A 14787-nucleotide genomic window follows, 5' to 3' on the forward strand; every position below is an offset into this window, starting at 1 on the left:
AAAAATTTCCAAGCTTCCTGGACATTAAATTTTTGGGTTTTTTTTTTTTTTTTTTTGTTCCTTTTGTAGATTTATGACGAAATAGAAATCTTTCCACTAAGTGTCTACGATGTGCAGCTCACGAAGACGGGCAGCGTGTCTGACTTCGGTGAGCCTGGGGCCCCTGTCAGGGAAGCCCGTCCTCGCTTAGTTTGGTCCCAGGACGTTTGGACCTCGTTTTTTAAAACTTACGTTTACGTTTCCAGTGTGAACTCTGGCAGAGCTTCTTTTCTCTTCCTTTGTCTCTGTTTCCATCAGGCTAAAAAGAGAGGTATTGACACTAGGGGAAAAGGCCAAAGTAATACTTCCCCAAAAGGGAAGGAGTATAAAAATTGATGAGTTTGAAATGATGGTGATTAAGAGTAACAACGAATTCAGTTTGTGTGAGGTGCTGTTCGAGGCTGAATAACGCCTGATTCACCTCCATGTGTTTGCTCTCAACTTTTCACCTGTCTGGAATGCTGCCCCTCATGGTTCCCATCCACCAAATCCACCATGCCCTCCAAGAACTAACTGCAGGTCTAGCTTTTTTTTTTTTTTTTCCCTGTTTTATTCTGTTTGAGGGTGGGGGCGGGGAGAGGAAGGAGCCGAGAGAGAGAGACAGAGAGAGAGACAGAGAGAGAGAGACAGAGAGAGGAAGAGAGAGAGAATCCTAAGCCGGTCTGTGCTGACAGCACAGAGCCTGATGTGAGGCTTGAACCCACAAACTGTGAGATCATGACCTGAGCCAAAATTGAAGTTGGGCACTTAACCAAGTTAGCCACCCAGATGCCCCATGAAACTCTGACTTTCTTCAGGAAGGTTTATCTAATTGCTTTACCTTCAACTTAAAAATTAAGAGTCAGTGTTACCCAAGTCACTTTGTAATATCTGATCCTTGCATTTCCATACGTATGTATTTAAATTTGGCTTTGAGCTCCTCATGGACCGTGCTCATGTCTAAATTAAATGTTCAGTTCCATATTTTATTCTATTTTTCACCATGGGAACTCAGTAATTAGACATGATCAGGGCACATCTCCGTTAAAGACTGTTTCTTGTCTTGTTGGATACGTTGATGTAATTTTTCCCCTTGAATCTACCTGATCAAATTCCAGTCATTGTAATATGTTAATGCTTTCTTGTGATTTGTTCTTTTTTTTTTCTTTTAACTGATACAACTGACATGCTCTTTGTCTCTTAATTTACATAGTCTGTTTTGACCAATGCTATGTTGGTTTTCCCTCTGAAGCCTTCGTAGCATTTTGCCTATGTGCTTTTGGCCTTTGCTCTCCTTTCCGTGATGGGTGTTTGTGAATCTTCTTTGTATTTTGAATAACTGAAGATACTTCCAAAGATACCCTTTGGTGACCCCCGTCTGCCAGGCTCTGCCTGAGGCACAGAGGAAACGGGGACGTGTCATTCTTTTTATCATCAGAAAACTCCCCATATTCTGGGACCTAGTCGTGGAAACGAGGGCTCCCCACTGTGGAATCAGAGAAGGGCACTCTCCAAGTGAGGGGGATGCGTTCTGAGGAGGAGCTCTCTCACCTGGGTTTTGCATGTGGTCACATTTAGGGGAAGAACAGTATCCATCCAAGTGGTTTTCTACCTGCCTAAAGTGCCTACCCCCGTATAGAGTTGTTTCTTAACAAATATTTTGTATTCGAATTTTATTTATTTCAGCAAGAATATCTTCTGGTTTCAACTTCTAGAAACTTTTAAAAAAGAATTTTTTTAATGTGTGTTTATTTTTGAGAGCGAGAGAGACAGTGTGAGCAGGGGAGGGGCAGAGAGAGGGGGGTACAGAATCTGAAGCAAGCTCCAGGCTCCGAGCCGTCAGCACAGAGCCCAACACGGGGCTTGAATTCACAAACCACAAGATCATGACCTCAGCCGAAGTCAGATGCTTAACCGACTGAGCCCCCCAGGTGCCCCTAGAAAAATTTTTAAAAATGTATGTGGTAAAATACACATAACAAAGTTTACCATTATAACCATTAAGCGTGGTTCAAAACAACCATTCAGTGACATTAAATACATTCACATTGTTGTGTAGCCAGTAACATCATCCCTGTTCAGAACCATTTTCATCTTGCAGAACTGGAACTCTGTACCTATTACACAGTCCGTCACTCCCCATTCCTCCTCCCCCAGTCCCTGCCAACCACCATTCTGCTTTCTGTGCCTGTGAATTTGCACTAAGAATGTTATATAAGTGGAATCATACAGTATTGTTCTTTTGTGACTGGCTTATCTCACAGAGGATAGTGTCCTCTGGGTGTGTCCCTGTTATAGCAAGTATTGGAATCTCTTTCCTTCTTATGAGTGAATAATTCTGCTGTATGTCTATTCTGCATTTTGTTTTCCATTTATCTGGCAGAAAGTGGTTGGGTTGCTTTCAGCTTTTGGCTTCTGTAAATAATGCTGCTCTAAACGTGGGTATATTGTCTCTGCTTTTGAAGAGAGCTGTGCACTCATATTAAACCTTTAGATCTGACACGTTCCCCCTTTTCTGCCCTTGCTAGATAATCTGCGTTTTCAAATTACTTGTAATTTGACTTTCTTGACACTGCATACTTGTGAGAGTAGACGTCCCGGGGAATACTGCCTATTGAGTTGGAGAAATTAATTAGCGCGCTGAAGTTAGACTTGTGTTTTCTCTCCTTTTCCCTCGTAGGGTTTGCAGTGACAGCGCGGGTGGACGAGCACCAGCATCTCAGCCGAATATTTATAAGTGACGTTCTCCCTGACGGCCTGGCATATGGAGAAGGTCCGCACAGCACGCGGTGTCTCTGTTCTCTCTTAATTCAAAGCTATGGGATGCAGTCTGCCCAGGGAAATGTCTTCTTACAGCTTTGTCAGGAAGTGGTTTGTGCTAGAATTAAAAATAAACTTAACAGTTTAATTGAAAATGCATACGCATAGGGCGCCTGGGTGACTTAGTTGGGTGAGCATCTGACACCAGCTCAGGTCACGATCTCCTGGTCTGTGAGTTCGAGCCTCGCGTCGGGCTCACTGCTGTCAGCACAGAGCCCGCTTCGGATCTTCTGTCTCCCCCCCCCCTTCTCTTCCCCTCCATCGCACACACTCTCACACTCAAAATCGAATAAAACATATAAAAATTTTAAAAAAAAAAGAAAATGTTGGGGCACCTGGGTGGCTTAGTCGGTTAGGTGTCCGACTTTCTCTTAGGTCATGATCTCGCGGTTCGTGGGTTCGAGCCCCGCGTCGGGCTCTGTGCTGACTGCCAGCTCGGAGCCTGGAGCCTATTTCAGAGTCTGTATCTCCCTCTCTCTCTGACCCTCCCCTGCTCACGCTGTCTCTCTCTTTCTCCTAGAAATAAATAAAAATATTAAAAAAAAAAAAGAAAATGCGTCTGCGTACATATGTACATGGAGGATTTTGAAGGAGAGTATGAGCATATACAGAGACAGTACACATGCATGTGTACAGACAGGCGGAGAAAGAGAATGGGAGAGTCAGACATAGGTACAAGTGTTATTTCACAGGGCATTTAACATCAGGTACAGGAACAAAAGACTTGCCTGGCTGGCTCATTCGGTAGAGCATGCAGCTCTCAATCTTGGGGTTGTGAGTTTAAGCCCTATATTCAGTGTAAAGCTTACTTAACCCCCATCCCCACAAAACTTAAAACTGTTCCTTCTTTGTTTTTTAATGTTTGCTTATTTTTGAGAAGGGAGGGAGGAGGAGCAGAGGAAGGGAAGGACAGAGAGAGAATCCCAAGCAGGCTCTGCACTGTCATTGTGGAGCCCGATGTGGGGCTTGAGCTCACGAACCATGAGATCATGACCTGAGCTGAAGTGATGCTTAGCTGACTGAGCCACCCAGGCACCCCGTTCCTTCCAATCCCAGTCCTGAGAGAGTGAAATTTGCTATCAGTGCCTTCTGAGTACTGTACGCTTTGGCGTTTGAAGAGCGCAGTGGAACAGTCCCTAAGAACATGTGGCTTCAGCTTGTAGCTGCCCTTTGTCTTCATGTTAAAATCTGTCAACAATCTCTTTTTCCTTCGTCTGTTTCCTCTTCCTCGTTCTCAGGGTTGAGAAAGGGCAGTGAAATCATGACCTTAAATGGGGAAGCTGTGTCTGATCTGGACCTTAAGCAGATGGAGGGCCTGTTTTCTGAGAAGACCGTTGGGCTCACACTCATTGCCCGGCCGCCAGACACAAAAGGAAACTTGTGTTCTTCGTGGTCAGACAGTGACCTGTTCTCAAAGGACCAGAAGAGTCTGCCCCCTCCAAACCAGTCCCAGCTTCTGGAAGAATTCCTGGATAACTTTAAAAAGAATACAACCAATGGTAAGGCTTTGTTCCTTCTTTGGTTTTCACAGCTATTATCAACAGTTGATATTTTTAGGCTGTAATTTTGCTTGCAAACTTGGATGATTTAGCTCTTCAAAGAATGTTTTGTCATTTATTAGGGGAGCACAGATGCCAACCAAGTAGATTTAATAAAATTTCCTTGCATTGTAGAAATTAGAACACTTTCATGAAAAATATAAATTTCTGCACAAGTCAATATTCTTTAAAATCGCAGAATCTTTAAAAATCACCCACAACGTTTTGTTTTTTTTTTAATGTTTTTATTTATTTCTAGGAGAGAGAGAGAGAGAGACAGCGTGAGCAGGGGAGGGTCAGAGAGAGAGGGAGTCACAGACTGAAACAGGCTCCAGGCTCTGAGCTGGCAGTCAGCACAGAGCCCGACGCGGGGCTCGAACCCACGAATGCGAGATCATGACCTAAGCGAAAGTCAGACGCTTAACCAACTAAGCCACCCAGGCGCCCCTCCCACAATGTTTTGTATTGTAATTGCTTTGTGACTGGAGATAGATGAAAGCCAACATAAATGGCAAAGTTGATTTTTCAGCAATCTCTTAGGTTCTTAGAAGATGGATACAATTTAATTCTCTGCCTCTGTTGTTAAGTACTACTTTCTCAGGAAACTGCAAACTTTTTTTTTTAAAGGTTAAAACTTTGTTTAATGTTTAATTTTGAGAGAGAGAGAGAGAGAGAGACACAGAGACAGAGCATGAGCAGGGGAAGGGCAGAGAGAGAGGGAGACACAGAATCTGAGGCAGGTTCTAGGCTTCTGAACTGTCAGCGCAGAGCCTGACACAGGGCTTGAACCCATGAACAGCGAGATCATGACCTGAGCGGAAGTTGGGCGCTCAACTAGACTGAGCCACCCAGGTGCCCCTAAACTGCAAACTTTTAATAGGGGTCATAAATGTTAAAATTTTGCCCATGTTTAAAAATGAAAAGCTGTATGCCAGCTTATTTTTCTAAACGTAAAATTCCCATGTGAGAAATTAACCTGAAGGTCTGCATTGCTTGAGTTGCTTCTTCAGATGCACTTCGTATATAAGTCAGAGGCCCCAGCTCATACTGGAAACCTGTAGTTTCCCTCTGTGTTCCCCAGGGAAGCTGGTGAACTCCCCCAGGAGACTGAGCACAGGGTCTTGATGTTGTGTGCACACAAGGGAATTTGTATTCTTAATTGTAGTGATAGATTTTCAATTGAAGTCTCTGCATCATTACCGGAAATGAGTGAAAAACACAAAAAGAGTTGTTTGGAGAGATTTAATTATAAAGCCAGTTTATTAGGTCATTTTTGGAATTAAAAAATCAGATATAAGATTTGTGATTCAATAAGGTACACAGTGCTTTCTCCGCCTCTCTTGGGGCTTTGCTGCAATTTAAAATGCTATTAAATGGACTCTTGGCATATGAAAGCAGGTGTCATAAAGCAGAAATCGTGATGGAACTAATTAATTACTTGGTTATATTAGGGCCATCACTCAGTGACCCTGAGCTCTGTTACAGGCCTGAGTACTCCGTATAATACGTGCCTCTGTTCATTCGTTGGATTCATTATTCTTAAGGGATATATTCACTGCCTGTTATACCTCTATGTATTTTATCAGAATAAGAAATCGTTGAAGAGTCTCTAACATTTTTGATACTGTAGGAATGAATTTCTCTAGAAAGTGGCAAATTTACCTTTTTTTCCATTAATAGTGTGGATCAAGCAGGTCAGCTAAGCTAATTTATTACCCCATTTTGTTTGTTTTGTGCAGAAACAATACACAGAGGTCCTAGGTCAGAAAGTCGTTATATTATTCATCCCAGGGAGCCATTCTCATGCTCGAAACCTTTATAACTTGCCTCAGGGGTACTGATGTCTGTGTAAACACGTGGCTCCCCATGTCCGTGTATACACGTGGCTCAGCTGGTCAGACTGGCAGCGCTTTTCCATAGCTGGTCTTCCTCCGGGTCCCTACCCAGCTGCAGCGCGTCCGTCTGTTCGACCGTCCCAAGGCGTGCTTTCCTGCCATCCGGGGGAGAGCCACTCACCACTCCCTGGTTTCGTGGCAAGCCCACGTGTCCAGCGGGGCTGAGCCCTTCTCCCCGGATCGCCCTGCGCCCTGGGCCTGGGGTTTTGCCATCTGTCTCCCTTACTGATGTGCTTATGTTGGAAACAAAACAGCCATAACGCGCTGCTTCCCCAGATACTTGGCAAATTTATTTGCTTTCTTTGTTTTTTTTTCTTTTTTGTGTGTTTAAGTTTATTTGAGAGAGACAGTGCGAGATTGGGGGGGGGGGCAGAGAGAGAGAGAGAGAGAGAGAGACTCCCAAGCAGGCTCTGCGTTGCCAGTGCAGAGCCCTATGTGGGGCTGGAACTCAGGAAACCAAAGAGATGACCTGAGATGAAAGCTAGAGCCGGACTCTTAACCGACTGAGCCACCCAGGCGCCCCTGTTTTTTCTTTTAAGTAGTTGTGTAGCTTGTGAAGGAAGAAAATGCCTGAGAATGAACATCTCAGAAGGAAGTCTGTGTGTTTTTAAGGATGGAGGAAAAGAAAATAAGGGGTAGGTGTGGGCATGGCGAATTGGAAGATAAAGGAGAAGAGTGTGCACAAAAGAGTCCGTCATTTGTGCACAGTATTGCGATGACCCCCGAGAGAGCCTGTGTTTGGGAGATGCAAGGGGGGTGTGATATGGTGGAGGGCGCGCCGCCTTTGAGCCACACCTGGACTCGAGTCCTGGCTGCCCTTGCCGGTGATGTGACCGTGGGCGCAGATGGATCACCAGATGCGGGGACAATTCTGAGGTGCGTACCACAGTTCTTCACATGGTTCCAGAGGAATTGAGCCTCGCTTGCATGTAGCAGCCTCATTTGCACACCTTTGATGGGATTTCTCCCCTTCTGGTCTCACCTTCCCTATTCCGTCACTTGGGCCTCTTGGGATCACCTTCCAAATACACTTGTAACCCCTCCTGTCCTTGGCTTGGACTCTGCTTTTGGGGAGTCCATATTGAAGACATTGAGCCTTGGTCTCTCATCTGGAAGATAAGCTTTCCCCCCTCACCCAAACAGGTCACTATGAGGGAGGCCATGTCTGTGCGTGTCCAGCCCAGCTCCTTACGTGGCAAGAATTCCAAAAATGGAGTCTGCTCTTCCCTCTCTGATGTAGCTTAATGGTTTATTTAAAATTACCTTGTTGCCCTTTGGCCACTGAATTAGAAACGGTAGTCCCATTTTCTTGCTAAGAAAAATTAAAAATTACACAAAGGAAACAGCTTAAATGACTTTGATGAGCAACTTTTCATATAATTTTGAGCTGTACCTAGGAGTGGGCATCTCAGAGTCTGCCTTTCCCTCAATTTCATGTTCCCTTAGCACTCCCGGAAGGCGGCCCAATTCGTGAAAAGAAGGAAGATTTTCCTGTTTTGTTTTCCTCTCCCTGTTACAAAACAAACAAAAAACCCCCCAAAACCAAAACACCCAGCTGGTGCTCTGGAAGGGAAGACCTGTGTTTGTTGTTGTTGTTGTTTAGAAACGTAAGAATATCAGAAGGTAGAAGAAGAAGTTGAGCTCTCATTTTGGGCATATCTTGACTACCCATGAGGAATGTTTACTGACCCCATATTGGGTGTTCAAAATGTATGAGGCCCTGGGGACAAGCTACTTGGAGTTTGTTTATTTATTTATTTATTTATTTTTATTTTTTATTTTTTATTTTTTATTTTTTTTAATAGTTTATTGTCAAGTTGGTTTCCATATAACATCCAGTGCTCATCCCCACAAGTACTACATTGAGTTTAGGGCTTTTGGTCTACTTTTGGTTTGGTCAGGTATCCAGGAAGTTATCTTTTTTAGTCTCTTGATCAGGTTAGAGCAAACAAAACAAAACCCCTTATCATGTACGTATCTGACTGAAAAAAAGCACTGGCAACAGTCACAGATCCAAAGAACCAGGGCAGTGATTGTAGCTCCCTGATGAGCACCTGTGCTTTTCTAGAAAAGAAGCGTCCTAATGGTATTTAGGACCCATTGATATGTATGATGTTGAGGGAAATGGTTCCCAGGTTTTGTGGTACGTTAGACCTGATAAACTTGAAATACACATTCCTGGGTCTGGCTGTCCGTTCCTTCAGGAAGTCTGGGGTGGCCTGAGCTCCACTGTTAACTGGGCTCTGGGGGTCAAGTCTAAAGGAGGCAGGTCTCTACCTGAGAGTTAGGACCTGCTCTTTCTTGAACCTTCGCGTGCCAAAGGTCTGGGGATGAAATGAGAGAATCTGTGTGAAGTTCTCAGCAAATGACAGCTGCTGTGTTTGTGTGTTTTTATTCTCTCAATGAGGGATTATATGCCCCAAACCACCACCATTGTCCTCAGGGGCTCAGGATGCAGCAAGTTGACCTGTTAGCTCATTTGCTCCACAGCCCACTCTCAGGAGACACTGGCCCATTCAGCCAGTTGAGGACACCGAGAAGCAGAGAACTTCGCAGAGTCGCTGGCTTTGCCGTGATCTCCCTGTGATCCTCTGGTGAAGAGCGGAGTAGAGAGGAACACATTGAGAATTGATGAGCATTCATTATTAAGTTCCTTGGTTTCCTTAGAATGAATGACCGTTTGATCCTTGCTTTAAGGGTGTGAATTTCTGTTCTGCTTATCCCCAGTGGAAAGAGGAAATGTATATAGGCTGTGTTTGACTTTAAGTGGAAATCTCCTCTGTAAAGACTTATTACAGAGAGATTAATTTTGCTGCTAGAATCCCCCAAAGAGGCTGGTGTTAGTTTTGAGCCAACAGGGCCACCATTGAATGGCTTGGGTGCGCCAGCCCACAATCTACCGGGTTCCTGTTAATGCCAGTTTTGTGGTTTATATTGAAACTCCTTCTCTGGGGTATGCCATCTTTTAAGAAATTCCAACAGCTTTTAAGAGAGTCTCGTTGGGCATAGAATTCCTGAACAAAGTCTTTCTGTCAACACTGAGCTTGATGTGGCATTCACGTAGTCTCCTTCCGCAAACAGCGATTACACTGTGCTGGGAGAGTCAGGGGATATTTAATAGGAGACCAAATAGAGACCTGTGTTCCTGCTCCCACTTCAACAAGATCAGCCCAGCAGCGCTTGTCCGATGATGAGGGTAATTGCAGCCTGAGGTTTTTTGTTGTTTTTTTTTTTAATTCCCCACCCAGCTTTGAATCACTCTCTAAAGTTGATTATGAGTGGTGTAGATCCTTGGAGCTACCAGAAGCCACTTAGATGCAAATTTGCTCTTTGGAATGAATTGCTCCTGGGACTGTGTCTGTCCCTTCTACAGCTTTTCCCCAGGGGAGGAATTCCAGAGCCAGCTCTGATGTGACAAACCCACTAATTTCCTATTGGGGTGGGGTGGGGTGAGGGCACTGGGGCTTCCATAGTCTGGTGTGGGATGACAAGCAGCACTCAGTCCCGGGAATGGTCTGTTTGTGCGTGAGACTGCTGTTACCGAGTCTGGCTGGCTGCCACCCGGATCCCCAGATGTAAAAGTGTATGAGTTCCTGAAGATGGTTGGTGCCTTAAAAAACTCAAAAACAAATGAGTGTGAAATATACCACTTTTACCAGGACACAGAGAACTTTGGTATCAGAAGTCTTTGTTCCTTATAATGGTGCCAAAGGTCGTTTTTCATTTCATCAGTGGAAGTGAGCATGTGGCTTTCTGTGGGGAGAGGAGGGAACTGTGGTCCTTAGATAAAATTCTTGTATAAAATAGTGGTGCTGGGGGATTTGGTCCCCTTTTTCTCATTCTTTGCCCTTCATTCATTCACTTGTTTATTTAACAACTAAACAATAATGTTCTGCTAAATGTTGCAGATACATAAAGATGAATTAGACATTATTTTCTATCCCCAAGAAGCTTATAGTTGAGTGGGAAAAGTAAAACACCTGTAAATAATAATTCACTGTTTAAAAAAAGAAACTTTTCAATAAGGAGAAGTCCAGCTCAATTAGAATTCCCACTGATGTTTTTCTTTTCTTTTGAGCAAGGGTTCCAAAAAAGAGGCATGCGAAATTGGAGAAAGGTTGGCATTTGCTTTGAGCACTGCTGATGGACAGGTTACCGATTGGGAGGTGTGCAGAGTGGGGTCCGGAGGACGTTTCACATACAGTATGCAACCTGGGACCCAGACCACGTGTGGAGGTCGCTGAGCTAGTGTGTGAGCTGGAAATAAAATTGGGAAGTCTTTTGGGGATTGTAGAAAAACCCTAAATTGCAGGAATATATAACATGTATCTGAAAAACCTGCTGAGTATGGCATTACTTTCCCCTGCCTTATATAAAATGCAGAGGATTTGTCTGGTCACTTAATGACCACTGATGCACAGCTTGAAATGCTTCTAGGTGGGTATTCTGCCTTTTGCATATCTGCTTTATTATTCCATGACTGTGTTTTCATTCCTTTGGGCCTTAAAGCATTGTTTTTAATGACCACAAGCCCCTTGCAAAGTAAATACTCAAATAAATGGCTTTTTTTTTTTTTTTTTTTGGAGTGGGGAGAAGAATGAAGAATTGAATTACTGTAGATGTCCCATAAAGTTACGGTGCGCCTCAGCCTGTGAAGCCATAGCCAGGAATGGTGTGGTCCCTGCAGGGCTGGTTAGGGGAGTGGCAGGAAGAGCCATGCTCGGCTGGCTTGTGGTAGGGAAGGGGGTGGCTAGGAGATGCCCCTACGGCATGGAGGTTGAGGCCATGTTGGGACTGAGGGAGAAGCTGGTAAGTGAGGTTTGCAGCATTTTGAGTTAAAAACCGGTCCTACACTATCTCTCCTAACCTTAAAGGCAAATTCAGAATTTGCCAGAAATGGACAGAATTTCTCAGAAGAACACCATATGAGATTTCTGTGGGATATGTCACTTTTAATAGGCATTTGGGAGTTTGGGATGACTGGGTCGAATGTAGTCCCCTGTGCATGCAGCGTGAGCCAGCATGCTGTGCGGTAGTACTTCTGGGAAGCCGTGGGGCAGTGTTGGAAAGAGGAAACTCTTTAGCCTGTTACATAAAAGAAGAAAAAAATCTGTTCCTGTGGGTATTATGAGTCCTGATTGCTAAATGATGCCTGTCTACATTTCCGTGCTTGTCCTTTGCGATGAGCCGAGAAATGAATTATGTTCCTGACCTTTTTCTTCCTTGTGAAGGAATTGAGACCATCAGGAAGGACTATGTAGGGATATCTCCTATTTAGCTTTCGCTTCTGGAGATGGATATATTGTGTATCTCTGATTGTTTGGATTGGTAATACCTGTGCCCAGTGTGAAATTCCATTAGTATGAAGGGTTACACAGTGCAAGCTGTGTAGGGAAGTGGTTAAGAGCGTGGACGCTAGGCAGACGGCCTCGATTCAGTCTTGGTTCCAGGGTTGCCCCCTTACCAGCTGTGTGACCTTGGTTGGAGAAGCCACTTAATGGTCTGTGCTTAGTTTTTGCAACTGTAATATAGCCTAGGATTTTTATGGGATTAATAAGTTCCTATTTGGAAAGAACTAGATTCTGCCTGGCACATAGTAAAGACCATGCAAGTGTTTGTTAACTGAATAACATAGGTAAATTTTTTTCCCCACTCTGTCCTTACTCACCCATTTCTCTCCCAGAGGTAACCATTGGTCTTTGTTTCTTTCTCATTCTGGTCTGGAGACTCTTAAATGTTGGGGGAAATGGTGGGGTATTTTTCTGCTCTGTTTTATTACATTATCTTCATACATGGCTATGGAAGGCAGAAAAATCTACTACTCCCTCCCCAAGAATGTCGACACCCTAATCCCTATAACTTGTGAATATAGCAAAAGAAGTTACATGGCAAAAGAAACTTCAAAGATGTGACTAAATTAAGGATCTTGAGATGGGGATGTTATCCTGGATTATCTGGATGGGCCAGTGAAAGACAGAGGCTGGAGAGGCAGAATTGGAGATGTGAGGACATAAGCAGATTAAGAGTGATGTGGGCCTGTGAGCTGAGTAATGCACACAGCTTCTAGAATTTGCAGAGGCATTGGAACAGATTCTCCCTTAGAGCCTCCAGATGGAATACAGCCCAGCTGCCCACTTTAGTCTCCTGACCGCCAGGACTGTAAGATAATACATTTGAGTTAATGTGTCAAACACTGTGTTTGATGGCAGAGATACAGAAATAAAGAACCACAGTCCTACGTTGAGGCTGCAATGGGGGTGGAGCAGATGCGCCAACAGACGACAATCACAGTCCACCGCATACAAGCTCTAGTCACACAGCTCCTAAATTTATTGGTCTCCAGGCCCTTGACTGTGGAAAATTGTCAAGGACTCCAAAGAGCTATTGTTATGCAGATTATGTTTATCGATGTTTATTATGTTAGAAATGTAAACTGAGGAATGTAAAAACTATTCACTAAAATTTATTTTAAAGAACAATGAATCTACTTCATGTTAACACAATAAGCATATTTTTAATAATTAGCCTACAAACAAACAAAAAATCAGAACAGTAGTTTTGTTTTACATTTTTGCAGTCTATTCAATGTGTATCCCCAGAGAAGAAAGCGGGATTTTAGATCACCTTCTGTGTATTAGCCTATTGCCATGTTTGTTTTTATGAAAGTGGTTTGGAGAAAATCCAGCCTCACACAGACATGTAGTTGCAGAAGAGAGAGGTATTTGAGTCATCTTTCAGATAATTGTGGATATTCTTTAATATTACACCAAAACTCAACAAGTGGTAATTCCTTCAAAGTGAGTTGCAGTGTGGGACCTGAAACATAAATGGTGGACTTTCTACTTGCTCCCATTAAAATCCATTGGCCTTACACTTTGAATGGATCTTTTAATCATGTGTGATTTTTGTAACATGCAGTGACTGCTTGGAAAATACTAGGTTGCTAGGTTACTCAGATCTTTCAAATATGGACATTTCACTGTACGACATTAAAATCACATTGATTTTTTTAATTAAAAAAATTTTTTTTAATGTTTTATTTATTTCTGAGAGAGAGAGAGACAGCGTGAGCAGGGGAGGGTCAGAGAGAGAGGGAGACACAGAATCTGAAACAGGCTCCAGGCTCTGAGCTGGCTGTCAGCACAGAGCCCGACACAGCGCAAGATCGTGACCTGTGCCGAAGTCGAACGCTTAACCGACCAAGCCACCCAGGCACCCCTAAAATCGCATTGATTAATATCACCACCAGTTTCCTGTGGAAAAGGCTTGATATTGGGAAGCAGTCAGGGTCACAGTGGTGAACACAAGTTTTCCAGGATTTGAAGTTTTGCTAGAAAGTTGGAATTCTATCTACAGTACTGTCACATTTTTTTCTTGGAAGTGATAGGCTGATTTTACCATTTTATTTATTGAGAGAGCGTGCATGTGCGGGGGTGGGGAGGGGCAGAGGGAAAGAAAGAGGAGAATCTTAAGCAGACTCCATGCGCATTGTGGGGCTCAGTCTCACAACCATGAGATTATGACCTGAGCCGAAATCAAGAGTTGGACACTTAACTGACTGAGTCACCCAGGCGCCTCTCACTGTGTTCATTTCAAGTAAAATAGTTTGTCACTTATTGTTTTGAGTAAAAATGGTTTTATAAAAAACAAAAACACAACTAATTTGGCTTGCAACCCAATGGTGTAAGTGCATTTTCTTGAAACAGCCATGGGTATTTCTCAAACATGTTCTCAAGAGTTGAGTTGTAATAAAATCAGGCATTTTTACTGCTTCATTGGGGACATTTTTTTGTTTTAAGTTTTTTCCGAGAGAGATAGCATGAGCAGGGGAGGGGCATGCACTGTGAGATCATGACCTGAGCTGAAACCAAGAGTCGAACGCTTACCTGACTGAGCCACCCAGGTGTTCCCCCTTCCCCAGCAGAACATTCTTAATGGATGCTGCACGTTTCTTGATGTAAGCCTGTGGTAACGGAGTCTGTGATGACTAGTATGGTTGGTGCCACTGCTCTGATGTGTGGTACGACGCTAGCAGATCTACCCACGACTGCCTTGTGCTGTCATTGCAGATGTCCTCAGGGATAAAAAGGCAAATGACAGCTAGCATTATTATGAAAATAATTTTGAACTTGCAGACTGCTTGCATGGTCCTCAGTGGCCCCGTAAGTCTACAGACTACACTTGGAGAAGGGCTGTTCCAGTACATAAGGGCAGTAACTCACATTCCAGGTTCTCAGGGCCACTGCTCAGGGAGAGTGTCACTGTGTTAAACGCTGAAGAAAGCGGAGTGCATTCTGGGCACAGAGAAGTTGCAGAGGGTGGGGGTCAGGGTCTTGCTGTTGGGAGATGTGCGAGTCATTCTTGGGTTTTGGACAGTAAGGTGTGAATGAGGGAGGTGGAGAAGATAGGACTGGCGAAGACCAGGGCACAAAGGGTCTCGTGTGCCAGGCAGGGAGGCCCGGGTGATGAGGAGCCGAGGGAGGGGGGGGGGGGGGCGGGCGGGGGAGGGCAGGGGG

At 44.1% G+C, this 14787-nt stretch overlaps 1 protein-coding gene across 3 annotated transcripts in view; it reads left to right on the forward strand.

Moving 5' to 3' along the window:
* Nucleotides 1-14787, forward strand: part of TIAM2 (TIAM Rac1 associated GEF 2) — a 111329-nt gene that overhangs the window by 41669 nt on the left and 54873 nt on the right. For all 3 annotated transcript variants that reach the window (XM_077755088.1, XM_077755089.1, XM_077755090.1), the window contains exons 9-11: nt 70-148; nt 2699-2791; nt 4077-4337. In XM_077755088.1, the coding sequence (XP_077611214.1) occupies nt 70-148; nt 2699-2791; nt 4077-4337 (433 nt within the window). The remainder of the gene's footprint in view (nt 1-69; nt 149-2698; nt 2792-4076; nt 4338-14787) is intronic.

This window comes from Crocuta crocuta, unplaced genomic scaffold (assembly GCF_008692635.1).
Source record: "Crocuta crocuta isolate KB4526 unplaced genomic scaffold, BGI_CrCroc_1.0 scaffold11, whole genome shotgun sequence".
Classification (NCBI taxonomy): Eukaryota; Metazoa; Chordata; class Mammalia; order Carnivora; family Hyaenidae; genus Crocuta; species Crocuta crocuta.